Source organism: Phaenicophaeus curvirostris, chromosome 1 (assembly GCF_032191515.1).
Source record: "Phaenicophaeus curvirostris isolate KB17595 chromosome 1, BPBGC_Pcur_1.0, whole genome shotgun sequence".
Taxonomy (NCBI): Eukaryota; Metazoa; Chordata; class Aves; order Cuculiformes; family Cuculidae; genus Phaenicophaeus; species Phaenicophaeus curvirostris.
The window spans coordinates 82,629,878-82,646,513 of NC_091392.1; the positions used below are offsets into that span (position 1 = coordinate 82,629,878).

At 48.6% G+C, this 16,636-nt stretch overlaps 1 protein-coding gene across 1 annotated transcript; it reads left to right on the top strand.

The window, feature by feature from the left end:
- Nucleotides 1-12,538: 12,538 nt before the first annotated feature.
- Nucleotides 12,539-15,119, top strand: LOC138716714 (trypsin I-P1-like). Its single transcript, XM_069849883.1, has 5 exons — nucleotides 12,539-12,578; nucleotides 13,053-13,215; nucleotides 13,829-14,082; nucleotides 14,514-14,650; nucleotides 14,970-15,119. The coding sequence occupies exons 1-5, from the start codon at nucleotides 12,539-12,541 to the stop codon at nucleotides 15,117-15,119; spliced, it is 744 nt and encodes a 247-aa protein (XP_069705984.1).
- The last annotated feature ends 1,517 nt before the right edge of the window (nucleotides 15,120-16,636 follow it).

A 16,636-nucleotide genomic window follows, 5' to 3' on the forward strand; every position in this document is an offset into this window, starting at 1 on the left:
TGTGGAGGTATGGGGCTCTAGGTTTGTGGAGAACCACAGGTGGTAAACAGAGGCTACAAATGGTGCCCATAGAGAACAGAGCAGCTTGGAGGGGTGAAGGAAGGCTAATGTGCAATTTCTACATCTGAATTTGTTGGGAACCTGGTGGGAGTTACAAGCTTGCAAGCCACACCCCATCTGTCTAGGGTGCAGGCTTATGAAGATCACAAACCTCCAGCAGGAGGCAATCCAGGAATTTCCAAGAGGCAAACACTCGGACTGTCTGCAGGCAGTGGAGTCCATGCCTTTAAAGTGGATGAAGGAGACAACAGAAGCTAAGTTGTGAATTGTCCCTGACCACAGCAGGACACATTCCAGGTTCCCACATTGCTGCAAGACAAATCAGGTTGCCCTGACTGCCTACTCTTCCTCAAAGGCTGGTGTCCAAGTGAGGACCTCGTCTGTCCACCCGCACTCAGTTGTGATCTGTGTGTCCCGGAATCCAGTTCCTGAATCCATCTCCTATCTGCCACTGAGTCCAGCCAGGGACCTTTCCGTGCCTGCCCTGCAGCATTGGTGGCAACTTAGAGTCACTGGGGATCTGGATTTTGTCTATTTGTTTATATTGCAATATTTCCTTGCTAATATTATTATTTACTTTTTTATTATTATTGTTTAATTAAAGCTCTTTTAGTTTTAGTTTCTAGCCCACGAGTCTCCCTCTCTTTCTCATTTCCCTTTCCCCATCCCTGTTGGGGGTGGAACTGCCCTATTTTAGATGCTTTTCTAGGTTGGAGTGGCGAGAGCTAAACCATGATACTGTGCAACATCAGCAACACCATAGTCTCAACCTGCTGGTCCAGTGTCTCCTGATTAGTACCTGTGCACAGATTCTCTTATGCCTTTCATTGAATTTTATTCCTTGAGAAAAACTGATGTGGATGACACACTACTAGCCTTCTCCTTCTCAGCATCATGAAGAAGAAGTACCACCAAGAATCCTAGTGCATTTCCACTTGTTTCTCCTTCCCTCTCTCTCGGCAGAGCTCCAGGTACAGAGTTTGATGGTTTCTATGAGGAGGGAAATGTGCTCTCAGCAGGCTTTGGCATAGTGAAGACCTCCGTAATTTGTTGCCTGGCTTCCTTTCTCCCTTGCCACTCTTCTGGTTGTTCACTCCTGTGCTAATTGGGTTCCCCAGCTCGCCTATGCTGAGTTTGCCTCATTCAGGAGAGGCTATGTGGATGTCCTTCTGAGTAGACACACATGAGGCTGCTGTGGGGAGGATGCCAGTAGCCTGAATCTTGCGAGTGCATGAGCAGAGCAGCAAAGATATGTCGGTGGCAGAGCATGAGGGAATGAAAGTGTACTGTACAGCTGCTTCCAAGACCCTGGTGATCTTAAGGCTACATCACAGCAGCAGCCCCTGAAGTTCTCTGGAGGACAAGCTCAGTCCTGTCAATAAGGGAAGACACCTTGGACAGTTAATTGACCGGGCAGAAGGGGCAGTGATACAGACAGTCTCAGTATTTGAGCGCTCCTTGGATTGGACAAAGCATGCTGTTGAAGCAAAGCTGCCAGAAGCCCTTTCCCCAGAGGCAGCACCAGACAAAGACAATCAGGGCTCCCCAGTCTCACCTCAGGTCCCAGGGAGAAACTGTCTCTGGAAGAACTTAGGCAACTGCCCTTCAACAGGGAAGGTGGAGGGAGAGGCCACCCTGGTCCCGGTCCTCAGCACCTCTGCTTCCTAATGCCTTCCCCTCTGGACCCTTCTTCCTTCCTAGGTCAGTGCATTGACTGGATCCTTCACAGGTATCTACTTTTTCTCCTACCCTTCTCACCAGGTCTGCCAGGCCAGGGCTGGAGAGTGTACTGCGCACATCCATACACACACGCGTGGACACTTATATATGCACGTGCACACACAACACTGATCCCCTCATATACATCCCGTCCCCATCACAATGATCACTGCACCAGGCTGGAGCACTTCCAATACTCAAACGCACGTGAGTGTCCTGGCTGCAAAGGGCCAAGACTTAGGATGCTGAGCATGTCCTGCCTCTGCGATCCCTCTGTGGGGGAAAGAGGGCTGGGGAAAGCAGCCAGAAAGGGGCGTCCTGGCCAGCTTTGTTTCATGTGCCTCTTCTATCGAGAATGTGAAGTGTTATGGGTAGGGATAGCATGGAGCAGCAAAGAGACCTCCCCTCCTCCATCCCACTCTTTCTTTTGCGATGTTCAGGGACATTTCCAACTCTTCTGCAGAGAGTAGGCGACATTAATAACTGTTCTGTAATTGACAGTTAGCTGCAGGAGAACATCTGGAAGGTGCAGGTACTATTTTGTTCTTCGGAGAAAGAGATGGGGAAAGAGCTTCACTGCAAAGCCCATGAGAGCCCTCAGAAGGTAAATGGCTTTTGGTTTGTTGTGATGTCTTTCCTGGTCCTGCCTCTCACTCCTGTTAATTACAGTGCTCACTGTACTGCACAGAAAAAAAGACTCCTAGCTGAACCAGGGCAGAGGGGTGGGGGGTGGGGAGGGAACCAGCCATGGATGCAGAAAAGAGAGATAAACACATGAAAAATGCAAGGGACCCATGTGCGTCCTTCATACCTCATTCCTCCAGCTCCCAAGGACTTAAGAAGAAGAAGAATAAAATCTCAGCATTCCTCTGCCTTGTACACACAAAGACTTCCATGAAGTCTCATCATGGTTCTGCCCATGCAATGCCTTTTTGCCCTCCTCACCTTCCCAGTGCCTGCATCTCTGTGGGGTTTAAAATTTTCCTGTGATTGTGTGCACCATTCCCCAGTGTTCCCAGCCAGCCAATCATGTCTCACATTTTGTGCCCTGCCCAACCCCAATGTGTCTCATCCTCATTTGTTTCTTCGTCTTCGCGTATCTCTGGGCAGCCACAAAAGGCAGATCCCTGAAAAGACAAGTTTTTTTCCTCATGGTTCCCTGCTGGCTTTTTGTGGCCACACTGGCTCCTGTGGGTAAGTGACCTCAAGTCCCTCTGAGCACTGACATCCATTCCACTGCTGCTGTTGTAGCTGCATACCCAGTTGCCGGTAGTGTTCCATTCCCCCAGGCTTCCTCTGCTGGGCAATGAATGAGGTGGGCAGGAATCCCTAAATCTCCTGCAATGATTGTCTAACCCACTTTTCCTCCTCCTTCTTTATGCTCTTTCTTTTCCCTTTTAGTGTTGGCCCTGGAACAGTCTGCAGACACAGTGCTACGACAAGGCCAGTCCCTCAATCTGGGCTGTTCCCAGATGAAAGCCTCCAGCTTAGCTTTGTACTGGTACAAGCTGCCTTTAGGGAAGGAGTCCAGGCTGATATCTGTGGCTTATGCATTTGAAGGCAGTAAAGCAAATGTTGAAGCGGATTTCCAACATGTCAGAAGCAGTGAAATTAAAGAAGGCAAGATGACCCTTTCGATAGAGCATGCTTTTCTCAATGACTCTGGAATCTATTACTGTGCTGAGAGTGAAGCACAGTGGCCAGGCTGCTGAGGCAGCTGAGCGCAAACCACCCCTTGCACAAAAGTGACCTGCTTTCCTCCTCGTCGGTGCTGCACAAGGCAGGATGATCCCTTTCTCTCATTACCTCCTCTGCTTCCTAGCCTTCCCATCCTCTTCTTCGCAGACCCTGTGAGTTTATTTTTCCTGCTTTCTCTCCTTGCCACCCCACTCCTCCTTGCCTCCTTCTTCATTTAGCTCTCATTTACACTGTATTAACTTCCCTCAATCTTTCTTGCCCTCTCTGCCTCAATCTCTCCCTACCTCCTTCTTTCTGTCCTTGCTCAATCTGCACTCCTCAGACCTCCTTTCATTTAACGCCAGCCAAATCTTCTTATCATCCTCACCCATGAACAGAAAGGCTGTTTGCGTGAGAAGTTCTTGGTGCACCTTTAAATAGATGCAAGGCCAGGCAGGTGGCGTAATGCCCAATACCAGCTGGGAAGTGCCCGCGTTCTCTTCTGTTACAACAACGTGTCTGAGGTTATCCTGTGGCCAAGGGACACGTGCAGCACAGCACAGGCCTGAAAGCTGCATTGTACACGCAGCACAGTACAGGCCAGCACCTACACAGGTTAACTATTTTATACATGACCTGGAGCACGGCGAGGACCTGGAGCACGGCGAAGAGGAGCTTGGCAAAGAGGTGCGGGGCAGTTTGAGCAGCAGTTCGAGTGGGCAGGGCGAGAAGGCAGGGTGCAGAGAGGACCTAGAGACTAGAGAGAAGACACCGAAGACCATGGTGGCCACCCGGCAGAAGGTTAAAGCTGCTCCATGTGCTGCAGCAGGCAGGATGGATGCTGCCACCCAGACAGAGCCACAGTGGGTGCATGCAGCTACCCAGACCCTGGGCTGCAGGCAGCGCCCCCCTCCCACACCGGCTCGTGCCTCTGTTACTGGCTCCACTTGTGAAAGCTGCGCTCGAGTGGGGGAACTCCTTCACATGGTGGAGGAGTTAAGGGAGGAGGTAAAGAGGCTGAGGACCATCAGGGAGTGTGAGAGGGAGATTGACCAGTGGAGTAGTGCCCTCTCACTAACTCAGCAGCCTGCTGGAGCTGGTGTGTTCAAACACCGTCCACCTGCAAACTGCATGGTTGGGGGAACAAGAGATGGGGAATGGCAGCAAGTTCCTGCCAGAGGAAGGAAACCTGCTCCCCTCACCGAGACAGCAAAACCCCAGATCCCCCTGGTGAACAAGTACCAGGTGCTCCAGGTGGAATCTAACCCTGAGGATGAGGATGATGGTTCCCACAGCCTAGAATCCTTCCCTAGGCTGCACCATCCTCAAAAAAAGATAAAAACATCCTCCATGAAGAAGAAGAGGAGGGTGATTGTTGTAGGGGACTCCCTCCTAAAAGGAACGGAGGGACCCATTTGCAGACCAGACCCGCTCCACAGAGAGGTCTGCTGCTTACCGGGGGCATCAGTGAAGGAGGTAGCTAGAAAACTTCCTTCCCTGGTCCATGAGACAGACTACTATCCTCTGATAGTAGTCCAAACTGGTAACGATGGTCTAGTATACAAAAAGGCCAAAACCATCAAGAATGACTTCAGGGCCATTGGGAAAATGATGGAGGGCTCTGGGGCACAAATAGTATTCTGCTCCATCCCATGGCTAAATAGAGAGGAGCGGGAAGCCAGGAAGAAGAATTCGATTAATGCCTGGCTCCGAGCCTGGTGTGAGGAGAGGGGCTTTGGTTTCTTTGATCATGGGATGGCTCACGCACCCCCAGGCTTTCTTGCTAAGGACGGTACACATGGGTCTCCTAGGGGGACTAAAGCCCTTGCTAGAAACTTAGCTAAGCTCATAAATCGAGCTTTAAACTAGATGTAAAGGGGGAGGGGGTTGAGCCCAGGCTAGACAGGAACGAGCCTGGACGTGGGGCAATGGTGATTGGGAGAGGGTGTGCTGGTGAGGACCACCAGTACCTCACCACACAGAAAGTGGGGGAGAACACACCTCGGGGTGCTAAGGGAGATACGGGCGCACTGGCGCTAGCTACTCCAGTTACCAGGCAATTGGGAACGAACTCTGTTCCCTCTAAGAGGGCTGAAGGCTCGGCAGCTCAACTGAAGTGCATTTACACCAATGCACGCAGCATGGGGAATAAGAAGGAAGAGCTGGAAGCTGTCGTAGGGCAAGGAGCCTATGATGTTGTTGCCATCATGGAAACGTGGTGGGACGACTGGAGTCGTCCAGATATAACTGGAGTACAGCTATGGTGGGGTACAAACTCTTCAGACGGGGTAGGAAGGGTAGGAGAGGAGGCAGGGTAGCCCTCTTTGTAAGGGAGGACTTGGACTCCATTGAGATGGATTGTGGTGATGAGGAGATTGACTTCCTGTGGGTTAAAATCAGAGGAGCCCACCAGAAGGTAGATTTTGTGATGGGAGTCTGTTACAGACCACCCAGCCAAGGAGAAGCAGCTGACGAGCTCTTCTATAAACAGCTGGGGTTAATCTCTAGATCAGTGCCCCTCATTCTTGTGGGAGACTTCAATCTTCCTGATATCTGCTGGAAGTACAATACAGCAGAAAGGAAGCAGTCTAGGAGGTTCCTGGAGTGTGTGGAAGACAACTTCCTTGCAGAGCTGGTGAATGAACCAACAAGGGAAGGTGCCCTCCTGGACCTGCTGTTTGCAAACAGAGAAGGCCTTGTGGGGGATGTGGCAGTAGGTGGACGCCTAGGACTAAGCGATCATGAGATGATAGGGTTTTCTGTTCTAGGTGAAGTGAAGAGGGTTGTTAGTAGGACGGTAGCATTAAATTTCCAGAGGTCAGACTTTGAACTCTTCAGAAGGCTGGTTGGCAAAGTCTCATGGGAGACAGTACTTAAGGGCAAGGGAGCCCATGAGGGCTGGGAGCTCTTCAAAAAGGAAATCCTAGCAGCTCAGGAGAAAGCCATCCCCATGTTCCGGAAAAAAAGCCGGCAGGGGAGAAAGCCAGCTTGGTTGAACAGAGAGATCTTGAGTGATATCAAGAAGAGAAATGTTTATGGGCTCTGGAAGAGGGGACAGGCCTCTTGGGTGGACTACAGGAGGGAAGTGAGACTGTGTAGAGAAAAAATCAGAAATCAGATTGGCCAAGTCTGTGAAAGATAACAAAAAATCCTTCTATAAATATATAAATAATAAAAGGAGGACTAGGTAGACCATACAGTGCCTATTGGATGCAGAAGGAATAACAGTGACAGGGGATGAGGAAAAGGCTGAGGTACTTAATGCCTTCTTTGCCTCAGTCTTTAATTGTAAAGAAAGTCGTTCCATCTGTGTACAAACCCAGGAGCTAGAGGAGCAAAATGAGGTTCCCGTGATCCAAGAGGAGGTGGTCAGAGCCTTGCTAGCCCAACTAGACACCCACAAGTCTATGGGGCCGAATGGGATTCATCCAAGGGTATTGTAGGAGCTGGCGGATGTGCTGGCCAAACCCCTTTCCATCATCTTCCAACAGTCCTGGAAGACTGGGGAAGTCCCACTGGACTGGAGGCTGGCTGATGTTGTGCCCATCTACAAGAAGGGTCGCAGGGAGGACCCAGGGAACTACAGGCCTGTCAGTCTGACCTCAGTGCCAGGGAAAGTCACGGAGCAGGTGATCTTGAGTGCTATCATGAAGCACATGCAAGAGAACCAGGTGATCAGACCCAGTCAACACGGGTTTACGAAAGGCAGGTCTTGCCAAACTAACCTGATTGCCTTCTATGACCAAGTGAATAGACTCTTGGATGAGGGAAAGGCTGTGGATGGGGTCTTCCTGGATGGTAGATACCATTTTGAACTGGCCAGAGGCTTTCTCTGCTCGAACCAATAGGGCAAGACAAAGAGTAAAAATTTTACTTAAAAAAATTATTCCAAGGCTTAGGGTGCCTTTAGGAATGTTTTCGGACAGAGGTCCTCATTTTGTGGCAGAAGTTACCAAATAACTAATTGGTGTTCTGGGAATATCTTGGGATTTGTGTATGCCTGATAGTCCTCGGTCTAGTGGGCAATTGGAGAGAGGGAATCATACTTTGAAGTTGAAGTTGAGTAAAGTAAGCCAGGAAACCTCTGTTACCCGAGTAAAAGCACTTCTTTTAGCATTATTAAGGATTCAAATTCAGCCTCCACTAGGAGGCCTTAGTCTTACCCTAAGATATTATATAGATTGCAGGTTACGTTACTAAGCTCTGCAGCTAACAGAAAGTTTCCTGACAGGTTGGAGTGTTCTCTTTGTCTTAACATACACAACTGCATGGCACAGACTGGCATGGGGCATCAGCTGGTTCCCACTCTGCAGCTTCTCTTGCTAACATAGAGGCTTCTGAAGCCCTAAGCACAAGGCCCAACAAAGCAAATGTGGTCCTCGAGATCACTAACTCTTCACACACACTGCCTTCTGCAAAGCTCCTGATGCACCCTGCCGCCTGCACAACCCAGGGAACGCCACGGGAAATGGAGACCCTTCCCACAGTCACATCAAGCACAGCCTTCTCTCAGCTAGAGTATTGGGGGTGTAGCAGGGGTGTGGGGTTTCTTCCTGTTGCCTGCAAAATGTAGCCCACCCTCTTTATTCTTTTCTCCTTTTTCTTCTGAGGAACCTGGGGTCATTCCTGAATCTCTTGAAGGCAGTTTGTGGAAAGTAGTGCAATGAGACACACTTTGACCTACAACAGAGTGTCTAGGAGCTGGAGGCGTTGCTGCATCCTTCTGATGAAAGGACACAGGGGAACATCTTCACTGCAAAGTCCATGACAGCCTTGAACAGCAGGATCACTTTCTCTCTTCTATGGGCTGGGCTTCCACTGCCATGCATTGCTGGGCCCACAGAACATGATACACGTGCAGAGGCTCTGTTGGGTCTCTGACACACACACCACGTGTCCGTGTGCACAAACTGTAACCCTCACTTCCTGCCCACAGTGATTTCCCACACCCTTGGACCGGTGAAAAAGCCAATGCTCTGTGGAGAGAAGACGAAAGGATTTTCTCCAGCTCCGTCCATCCTCATCTTGCTGCTCCTCTGCAGAATGCTACAGAGGAGAGTAGGAGAGTTGACCGACACCAGGACGACAGGTCGGCAGCCTTTCCCATGACTGGGCAATGTGATGAGCAGCACTGGGCTAAGGAGATTCCACGCTGCAGCTTGCTGGGCTGGGAGTCGGAGTGTGAGAGTGCGTGGAGGAGACTCAGCTGAGGGGCAACTGGCACGAACTTACCTTCCTGAGCTCTCTTTCTCTTCCCTTCATTTTGTGCCACTTTGTGTATCTGCGCACTATGCACACACTCAGGCTGCCACACAGCCCCATCACGCTTCTGTGATAACACTTATCTCCCACCTATGCATAGACACACAAAGCACGAAGTCAGTGGAACAGGGTCCATGCACCTTGTGCCTCCATGCAGGCAACATTCACCACTGTGCCCAGCCAGCTAACTAGCTTTGCACATTTCAGGCTGTCTCTCAGTGCCCTGCCCACCAGCAGAGTCATGTATTTTCCTCCTTCAACTGTTCCTCTTCACACATCTCTGTGCCTGTACTGCCACCACAGGCAGGTTGCTGGAAGGAGTTGGCCTTTCTTCATGCTTCTCCACTGGTTCCTAGTGGTCATAATGACCCCTGTGGGTAAGTGAAAAGCCCCTCCATTGTGCTTGAAGATCTGCATGGGGTCTACTGCTGCTTCAGCTGTGTGCCCAGTTGCTGGTAGTGCTCCATTCTCCAAGGCTTCCCAAGGGAGGGTGGGCCAGGAACTGGGTGAGATTTTCTTTAACTGCTGTTAAATCCTGTGCATTTTTAATACTTCAGTTTGAGACTATTAGAGTCATTATTTTCCTAACAAACTTGTTATTGTATTTGAAGCTGAGTTTTTCCTCCTATGTGTCTCACTCAGAGAAATGGGAGCCTGTCCCAAACTCTGCAGCATTCGTGGCAACGTATATATACCCTCCTATCTTTGGAGGAACTCAGGCTACTGCCCCTCAACAAGGAAGATGGAAGGAGATGCCACCCCAGTCCCAGTCCTCATCACCTCTTCTCCCTTATGCCTCCCGCTTTGGACCATTCTCAGTTCTTTCTTCCTTCCTATGTCAGTGTGTTGGCTCTCCTGGTCGGTGCATTGACTGGGGCCTTCACAGATATTTACGTTCCTCTCCTACCCTCCCACCAGCACCGGGGCTCCCCAGGGAAGAGAAGGTCCAGAATGAGGTGAACATTTCTTCAACTGCTTAAGCCAGAAAACTCTACAGATATAATTTTATTTTCCTCTACCATTTTAATACTTCAGTTGAGAGTACTAAAGTCATTATTTTCCTAACAAATTTGTTATTGTATTTGAAGCTGGGTTTTTCCTCCTACGTGTCTCTCTCAGAGAAATGGGACACTGTCCCAAACACGCTGACATCCCTATGCCACCTCATGCCATGTCATGCTTCAAGGACATGGGTTTGTGTCCTCTTTAATGCGTTTCACTCCTCACATCTCTTCCCTTCTCTTTCCAGGCCTGGCCCTTCAGCAGTCACCAGATACAGTTGTCCGAGTGGGAGACTCTGTGACCCTGGACTGTTCCCACAAGCAGAGTTTATTCTCAGCTATGTACTGGTACAAGTTGCCCATTGGGAAGAAGGCCACTCTGCAGCTGGTTGTGTACTCGGTGGAAGGTGGTGCGGCAGAGATTGAGAAGGAATTCAGCAACCGCTTCCAGAGTAATGGGACTAAGAGCAGCCACTTATCTGTGAAGATAGATCATGTCCTCCTCAGTGACTCAGGAACATATTTCTGTGCTGAGCAAGAAACACAGTGCCTCAAAAGCTGGAGAAGCACAGCAGAAATGCAAGCAGGGATCTTCCCCCAGCGCACACACGATCCTGTATTTGACAGTACATCATTTTCTCCTCTTGCCCTCTAGCTTTGCCTCAATAAGGAAAGTGCTATTATCATCTGCCTTTTCCTGGCCTGTTCTCCAATTTCTGCCCTATGCTTTCCCATATCTGAATTGCCTTTTGATCACCCTTTCTTCTTGCACTCACTGCCTTGCCTCTCTTCTCAGACATCCAAAGACCACTTCTCACTTTCCCCCTCTGCCCTCTTTCTCTCTGTCCCCTCTGTTGTTCTTCTCAGCCCTCTCTCACACCCACCTTCTGTTTCTGTTTCCTAAATCTTCTCTCTAAATTTCTTCTCTCTTTCAGCCTAACTCACGAGTAAGCAGGATGTGGTATAGTTCATGCAGCCTTTCTCCACCAGCTAGAAAGCCAAGGCCACCCTGGAGTTCAGTCTGACAAAGGATCCCAGAACTGAGCGCTCTGTGTGCACCAATGTGTCTCTGAGATTCCAGGGTCTCCTGGGATTGCTCACACTGCAGTTTCCAAGAGTACAGTGCCTCGCCACAAATCCAGAGCTCATCCAGTTGCCATGTGGGAAGGCCTCGGAGTTCCAGAATGCTGTCAGGACCGTGCCACCGAGCACTTCTAGGTGTGTGCTGGTCCCTTGGCCCCACCAGTCTCCAGGGAGTGGGCACACTGCAGTACGCCAGGGTCCCTGAGTCGTGCCACTAACCTGTGACCTGAAAACTCTGATAATATTCAATGTAGCCCAAGGCGCGAGGGTATGTGGGGACAGAGCATGATCTTGTAGGTGAGGATCTGCAAGGTGCACTGTGGCAATAACCCACCATACTTTTGGCTCAGCTAGAAAGGATAGAGGTGTCAGGGCCAGAAACGGGATCATTCCCATACTATACTCCACAGTGGGCAGACCACAGTTGTGGAAGGAAACCACCTTGTGTTCCCAGGAAAAGGGAGATATCTATCAGGGTCTCGAAAATGGTGAGGATTGGAACACAGGGCAGGTGGGGAAAGGTTGAAGGTTCTGGGTTTGTCTGTCCAGAAACAGAGAACACAGGAGAGCAATAGTGTCATCTTCTCCTTCCCCAGAGGGAGCTGAGGACGGCTTAGAGACAGACTCTTCTTGGAGCTGGCCAGGAAAGGACCCAAAGGTGATGGGCAAAAGCTGGGACAGGGAAATTCTGCTGATGCAGGGAGGCAAACTCATGGCCAGAGGTGTGAGGTAGTCCTGGGGCTGGGCCCGGTACTCAAAGAAACTTTCCAAACTGTTCTGGTCCAGGCCTTGAGAGACCTGCACCAATTCTACAGCCAGCCCTTACCCTACTGCAAGGCAGACTGGAAACCCTTGGGTACCATCCTGCTAAGTACCTTTGTGAGCTTTTGATGTATTTAAAAAGCAGTATCGCTGTCAAGAAGGATGGGGGGATGTCTGCATGAGAAAGTCTTTGTGCTACTTGCATAGAATGCTGATTCTCCATTAAAGTCTCTCCAAGGATTTCAGAAGATCTTGTTACTTTTCTCACAGCACCTTGTTCATATGCATTATATCCATAAACAGCAGTGTGGTACTGAAAGTCTTCTGTGGCAAAGATGAGTATCTATAGAACATTCCAAAGCTAAACAGAAAAATGTGGTTTGGTACTTTGGCTGATATTACTATCATTTGGATTGGGTGGGAAAAATGTTTTGACAGAAATACATGACTCACTCTCATATTCGAACAAATTCACCTGGGAGGTGGTAAGGAACACAGAATAGTTTGGGGGTGGTGGTATTTTGTTTCCAGAGGAAATGCATATTATCTTACTGTCCATTACCAACAACACTCATCTTCGGGAAAAAATAGGCCTTTTTTAGAACGACCCCATCAGTGTAGAGTTATCTCAAAGAGGCTTGAGGGTTGCTCTCAACAGCTGCTACATATAAGAACAACACGGGCAAACACCTACACATCTTCCAAGGCTCAAATATATCTTTAAATTGAAGGCTGCCTTCTGAAATAATTCAAAATATCTCTCTATTTCAGGAAATATTTCTGGTTAGCTGATACGTTATTTGTTGTTTCTACCAGTGCCCATTAATGCTCACATTTGGATCTTCAAATTTTCCATTGTGTACTTTTTGACTGGAGAAAACCTTGGGCAAGAGATAAGGCCATTTCCAAAAACGTATTTCTAGCAGCTCCACTCTTCCAGTCCACCAGTCTGGGCTTGAGGCTGAGTCAAAATCATGAAGTTCTTCCTGTTTGTCACCTTTGTTGGCGTGGCTGGTGAGTATGTGTTTTACTTCTATTTCTGTAATTTATAAGGAAGCCCATCTTCTGAGCAAATTTCCAAGGCAGTCCATTGTGGGAAAGTGAAGTCCAGTTTTGACTTGCAAAATTTCAAGTTGGAGCCCTGTATGTTCTTTTCACTGCTGTCTGTTCATAGTTGCTTGTGCCACAAAATGGGGAAAGAATTTCTTCACAGGGGTCCTTGATCCAGGAATACTGAAATGTGTCCATAGCTCCAGAGACAGTCTATCTTCCTTGAGGACTAGGTAGTATAAAGGCAATGCCTCTGGCCCAGGAAGACTTAAAGCTGCTGTAAATTTCTGGACTAGGGGAGGGTGCTTGCCCACCACCGCTACTGTGAGTTCTTATGGAAAGTTCTTATGGAGACCACCAGTGAGATGCTTCAGTCAGTCCCAGGGCCACAAGATTCCTCATGGCAGATGTTGACTTACACCACTTCTTATCTCCCAGTTGCCTTCCCCACCAACGATGACGATGACAAGATCGTGGGAGGCTACACCTGTGCAGAAAACTCCGTCCCTTACCAGGTGTCCCTGAATTTTGGGTTTCACTTCTGTGGAGGTTCCCTCATCAACAGCCAGTGGGTCCTGTCAGCTGCTCACTGCTACAAGCCGTGAGTAGAAAATAATATACTCACCCTTGACCTACTTCTTTCTTCCAGCATGCTCCTAGCAGGAATTCTGAGCTGTGAGATCCAAATATATGCAGTAAGGGACCGCATTCTGACAGGAGACAACCAAGGAATGGGTGGCTCATTCAGGAAGCTAGGCTGAGGCATCACGATGGGTTTTCCACTCCTGCAAAACTTTCTGTGAATGCAGAGCACTTTCTGAAATGACAAAGTGTTCATCTAGCAATGAGTTAAGAGCTGCAGTTCCCACAAGTGCAATCAATCATGCTCAAACTTGGTCGCTGGAGAACAGCAAGAGGAATAGAGGTCAGGGTGATAGCAGTTTGTCCTTTTCCAGGAAGTTTGTATAAAGTGCTGTTATATATTTATCTTCTCCATCGCAACAAAATAAACCTGCAGAAACTCACCACCTGTATTGGAAGCTGGTAGGATCTCACAGGGTGGATCCCCAGGACTTATTGCAGGACAAGAAAGATAACCTGCATGAAAGCAGCTGCTATGATGGCGATATTGAAGAGAGTGCATGTAATGATGGGGACGTTCCTCATAACTTGACAGGAGCAGTAAAGTGGATGCCATTCCTTCTCTTTTCTAGCCGCATGCAAGTGCAGCTGGGGAAACACAACCTGGCACTTACGGAATCCACGCAGCAGCTTATCAGTTCAGCTAAAATCATCCGCTACCCTGGCTTCAACGCTAAGACAGCGGACAATGACATTATGCTCATCAAGCTTGCCCAACCAGCCCAGCTCACCCGAGCCATCCAAACAGTTTCTCTGCCTACCAGCTGTGTGGCCGCAGGCACCACTTGCCTAATCTCTGGCTGGGGCAACACACTCAGCGATGGCGGTGAGTACTCTGTGGGGACATACAGTATGATGAGGGCCCAGGGGACACTCTAAGACCTCACAATTAGCTGCAAACGGTACAAGGTAAAGTACAGAGAAGTGCTGTGGGACAGGCGTTTTTGAGCGACCATGCTGTGCAGGGCAGTGGCCATTCAACTGCTTTAAAGACAAGCCTTTAAAAGGTCCTTCCTTTTGTGCTGGGTTACAAACATGGAATCATTAAAATCAATGTGTCTGAATTGTAGAACAGTGGACGCACGGATAGAATCTGTTCCATCTAAACAAAAGGAGTCCATACTGTGATTACTGTTCAGAGCAAAAATGTCGACTGCTAAGCCAGGACGTTCAGTCATTGCTTTTCTGCTACGAAAGACCTTCTCTGGGCTCTGTAATGAACTCAAGGTGTCACCAACCATCTCTACTTTCTTATAGTTCAATATCCAGACACCCTGCAGTGCTTGGAGGCTCCTGTACTCTCCTCAAGTGAGTGCAGCAGCTCTTACCCTGGGAAAATTACCGACAATATGTTCTGCGCAGGATTCCTCGAGGGAGGGAAGGACTCCTGCCAGGTAAAACTTCTGCCTCTCTTTTCCCATATTTTTTCTTTCCTGCCTTTTGTTAGCAGAAGAGGCCATCTTGTTAGAGAATCTGTTATGCTCAATGTGCTGGTATTTCTGAATGCTGGGGTTTTGGTTTGGGTTTGATTCTTTGTGAGGAACAATAGCAGAGACATTGAGTGAAAGTTACTCATTCAGTGAATCTAGGGATTTTTCTACCCTGTTAATCATCGTCCCCTGCCATTGTCCCCCTGCCTCTCTGTCCTAAATCTCTGACTCCTCATGTGTGCTGCTACCATTTTCTGAGTATCTGTATCATTTATGTGCACAGGAGGATTCCGGAGGTCCAGTAGTCTGCAATGGGCAGCTCCAGGGCATTGTTTCTTGGGGTATTGGATGTGCAAAGAAAGGCTATCCTGGAGTTTACACTAAGGTTTGCAATTATGTCTCCTGGATCAAAGAAACCATCTCTTCCAACTGAAACACTCTCATTCTGCATGACCTACCTTTTCTCCTCATCATTTTCCTCTGTTTTGGGACTGGATATGCAAAAATTATCAAAAAATAAATACTTCTAGGCACCCCTTCTTTGTGCAGCATTTCTTTGGGTACTTCCATGGGCTATGATATAAAGGACAGAGGCAAGGAGTGTCACTCAGGGAACATACGCAATATTTGTCTTCCTTCTCAACCAGGAAGATCTTAGAATATTTTGCCATCTTCAGAAGTCTTTCGGTCAGTTACAGGCAGCCATTTCTGGAACAGAACACCTTTGCTGCTTATCAGCATGTACTTGGGTAGTACAGAACTTCCTAAAACAGCTGAGAGAGCGTGCTGAAACACGCAGGCAGCCTACTCCTACTGGACAAAAACAAGCAGGCAGCAACACAAACGCTGCCTGTGTCCCCACTGCCACCCCCAACAATATGACTGAACATTGCCTCGTAACCACATCAGTGCACACAGGAAAAGCAAGAGATATAATCTATCTGGACTTCTGTAAAGCCTTTGACATGGTCCCCCCCAACATACTTTTTTCTAAATTGAAGAGATATGGATTGGATTGGTGGACTCTTCATTGGAAAACAAATTGGTTGCATGGTTGCATTCAGTGTGTAGTGGTCAACGGCTTGATGTCCATATGGAGATCCATCACAAGTGGTGTCCCTCAGGGGTTCATACTGGGACCAGTACTGTTTAATATTTTCATTGATGATATAGACAGTGAGACCGCGTGCCCCCTCAGCAAGTTTGCAGATGACACCAAGATGTGTGGTGCTTTTGTCATACCAGAAGGATGGAATGTCATCCAGAGGGACCTGGACCAGCTGGAGAAGTGGACCTATGTGAGCCTCATGAGGTTCAACAAGGACAAGTGCAAGGTCCTACACCTGGGTTGGCGCAGACTGAACCCTGATGTAATGGGCTCATGAAACACTTTGCTTTTGAGGCCACCTAGGTTTGTGCTTGGGTGATTGCAGTCTGTGTTACTGGCAAGGGCTTTGTGCACAGGCTATTAGCCTCATGCTGTAGCTATGCAGGTGCTCTGTAACTGCATGCATGATATGGAGAAAGACATCCCTAGATGAATAGAATGTTCTGGCCCCTATTGAGTCTCTTGGATGATTACTGTTGAAGTTTTCCTCTTGTCTGTATCCAGGAAAGTGGGAACAGTTATCTTCCTCTCAAAGATTGCTAACAGTTTCCTCAATCAGGTGGTGCTCAACAACAAAAAAGGAGAGAGAACGTAATGATTTACATGTGATATACCAGAAATAGCAGCACAAACATAGGCAACAGATGAATTCTGTGTGTCTCTGCTGAGACACAAGAGACACAAAGTATGTAAACCTGGTTACTTTCATCCAGTGAGCAGGTGAGGCACTAGAAGAAGCTGGGTTCTTCCACCTTCATGCAATTAACAGGCATGGGTCTCTTTCTGCACCAAGGATGCTGATAGGGAACTGAGTGCTCTGGGCAACTGTAGCCTCCCTCAGT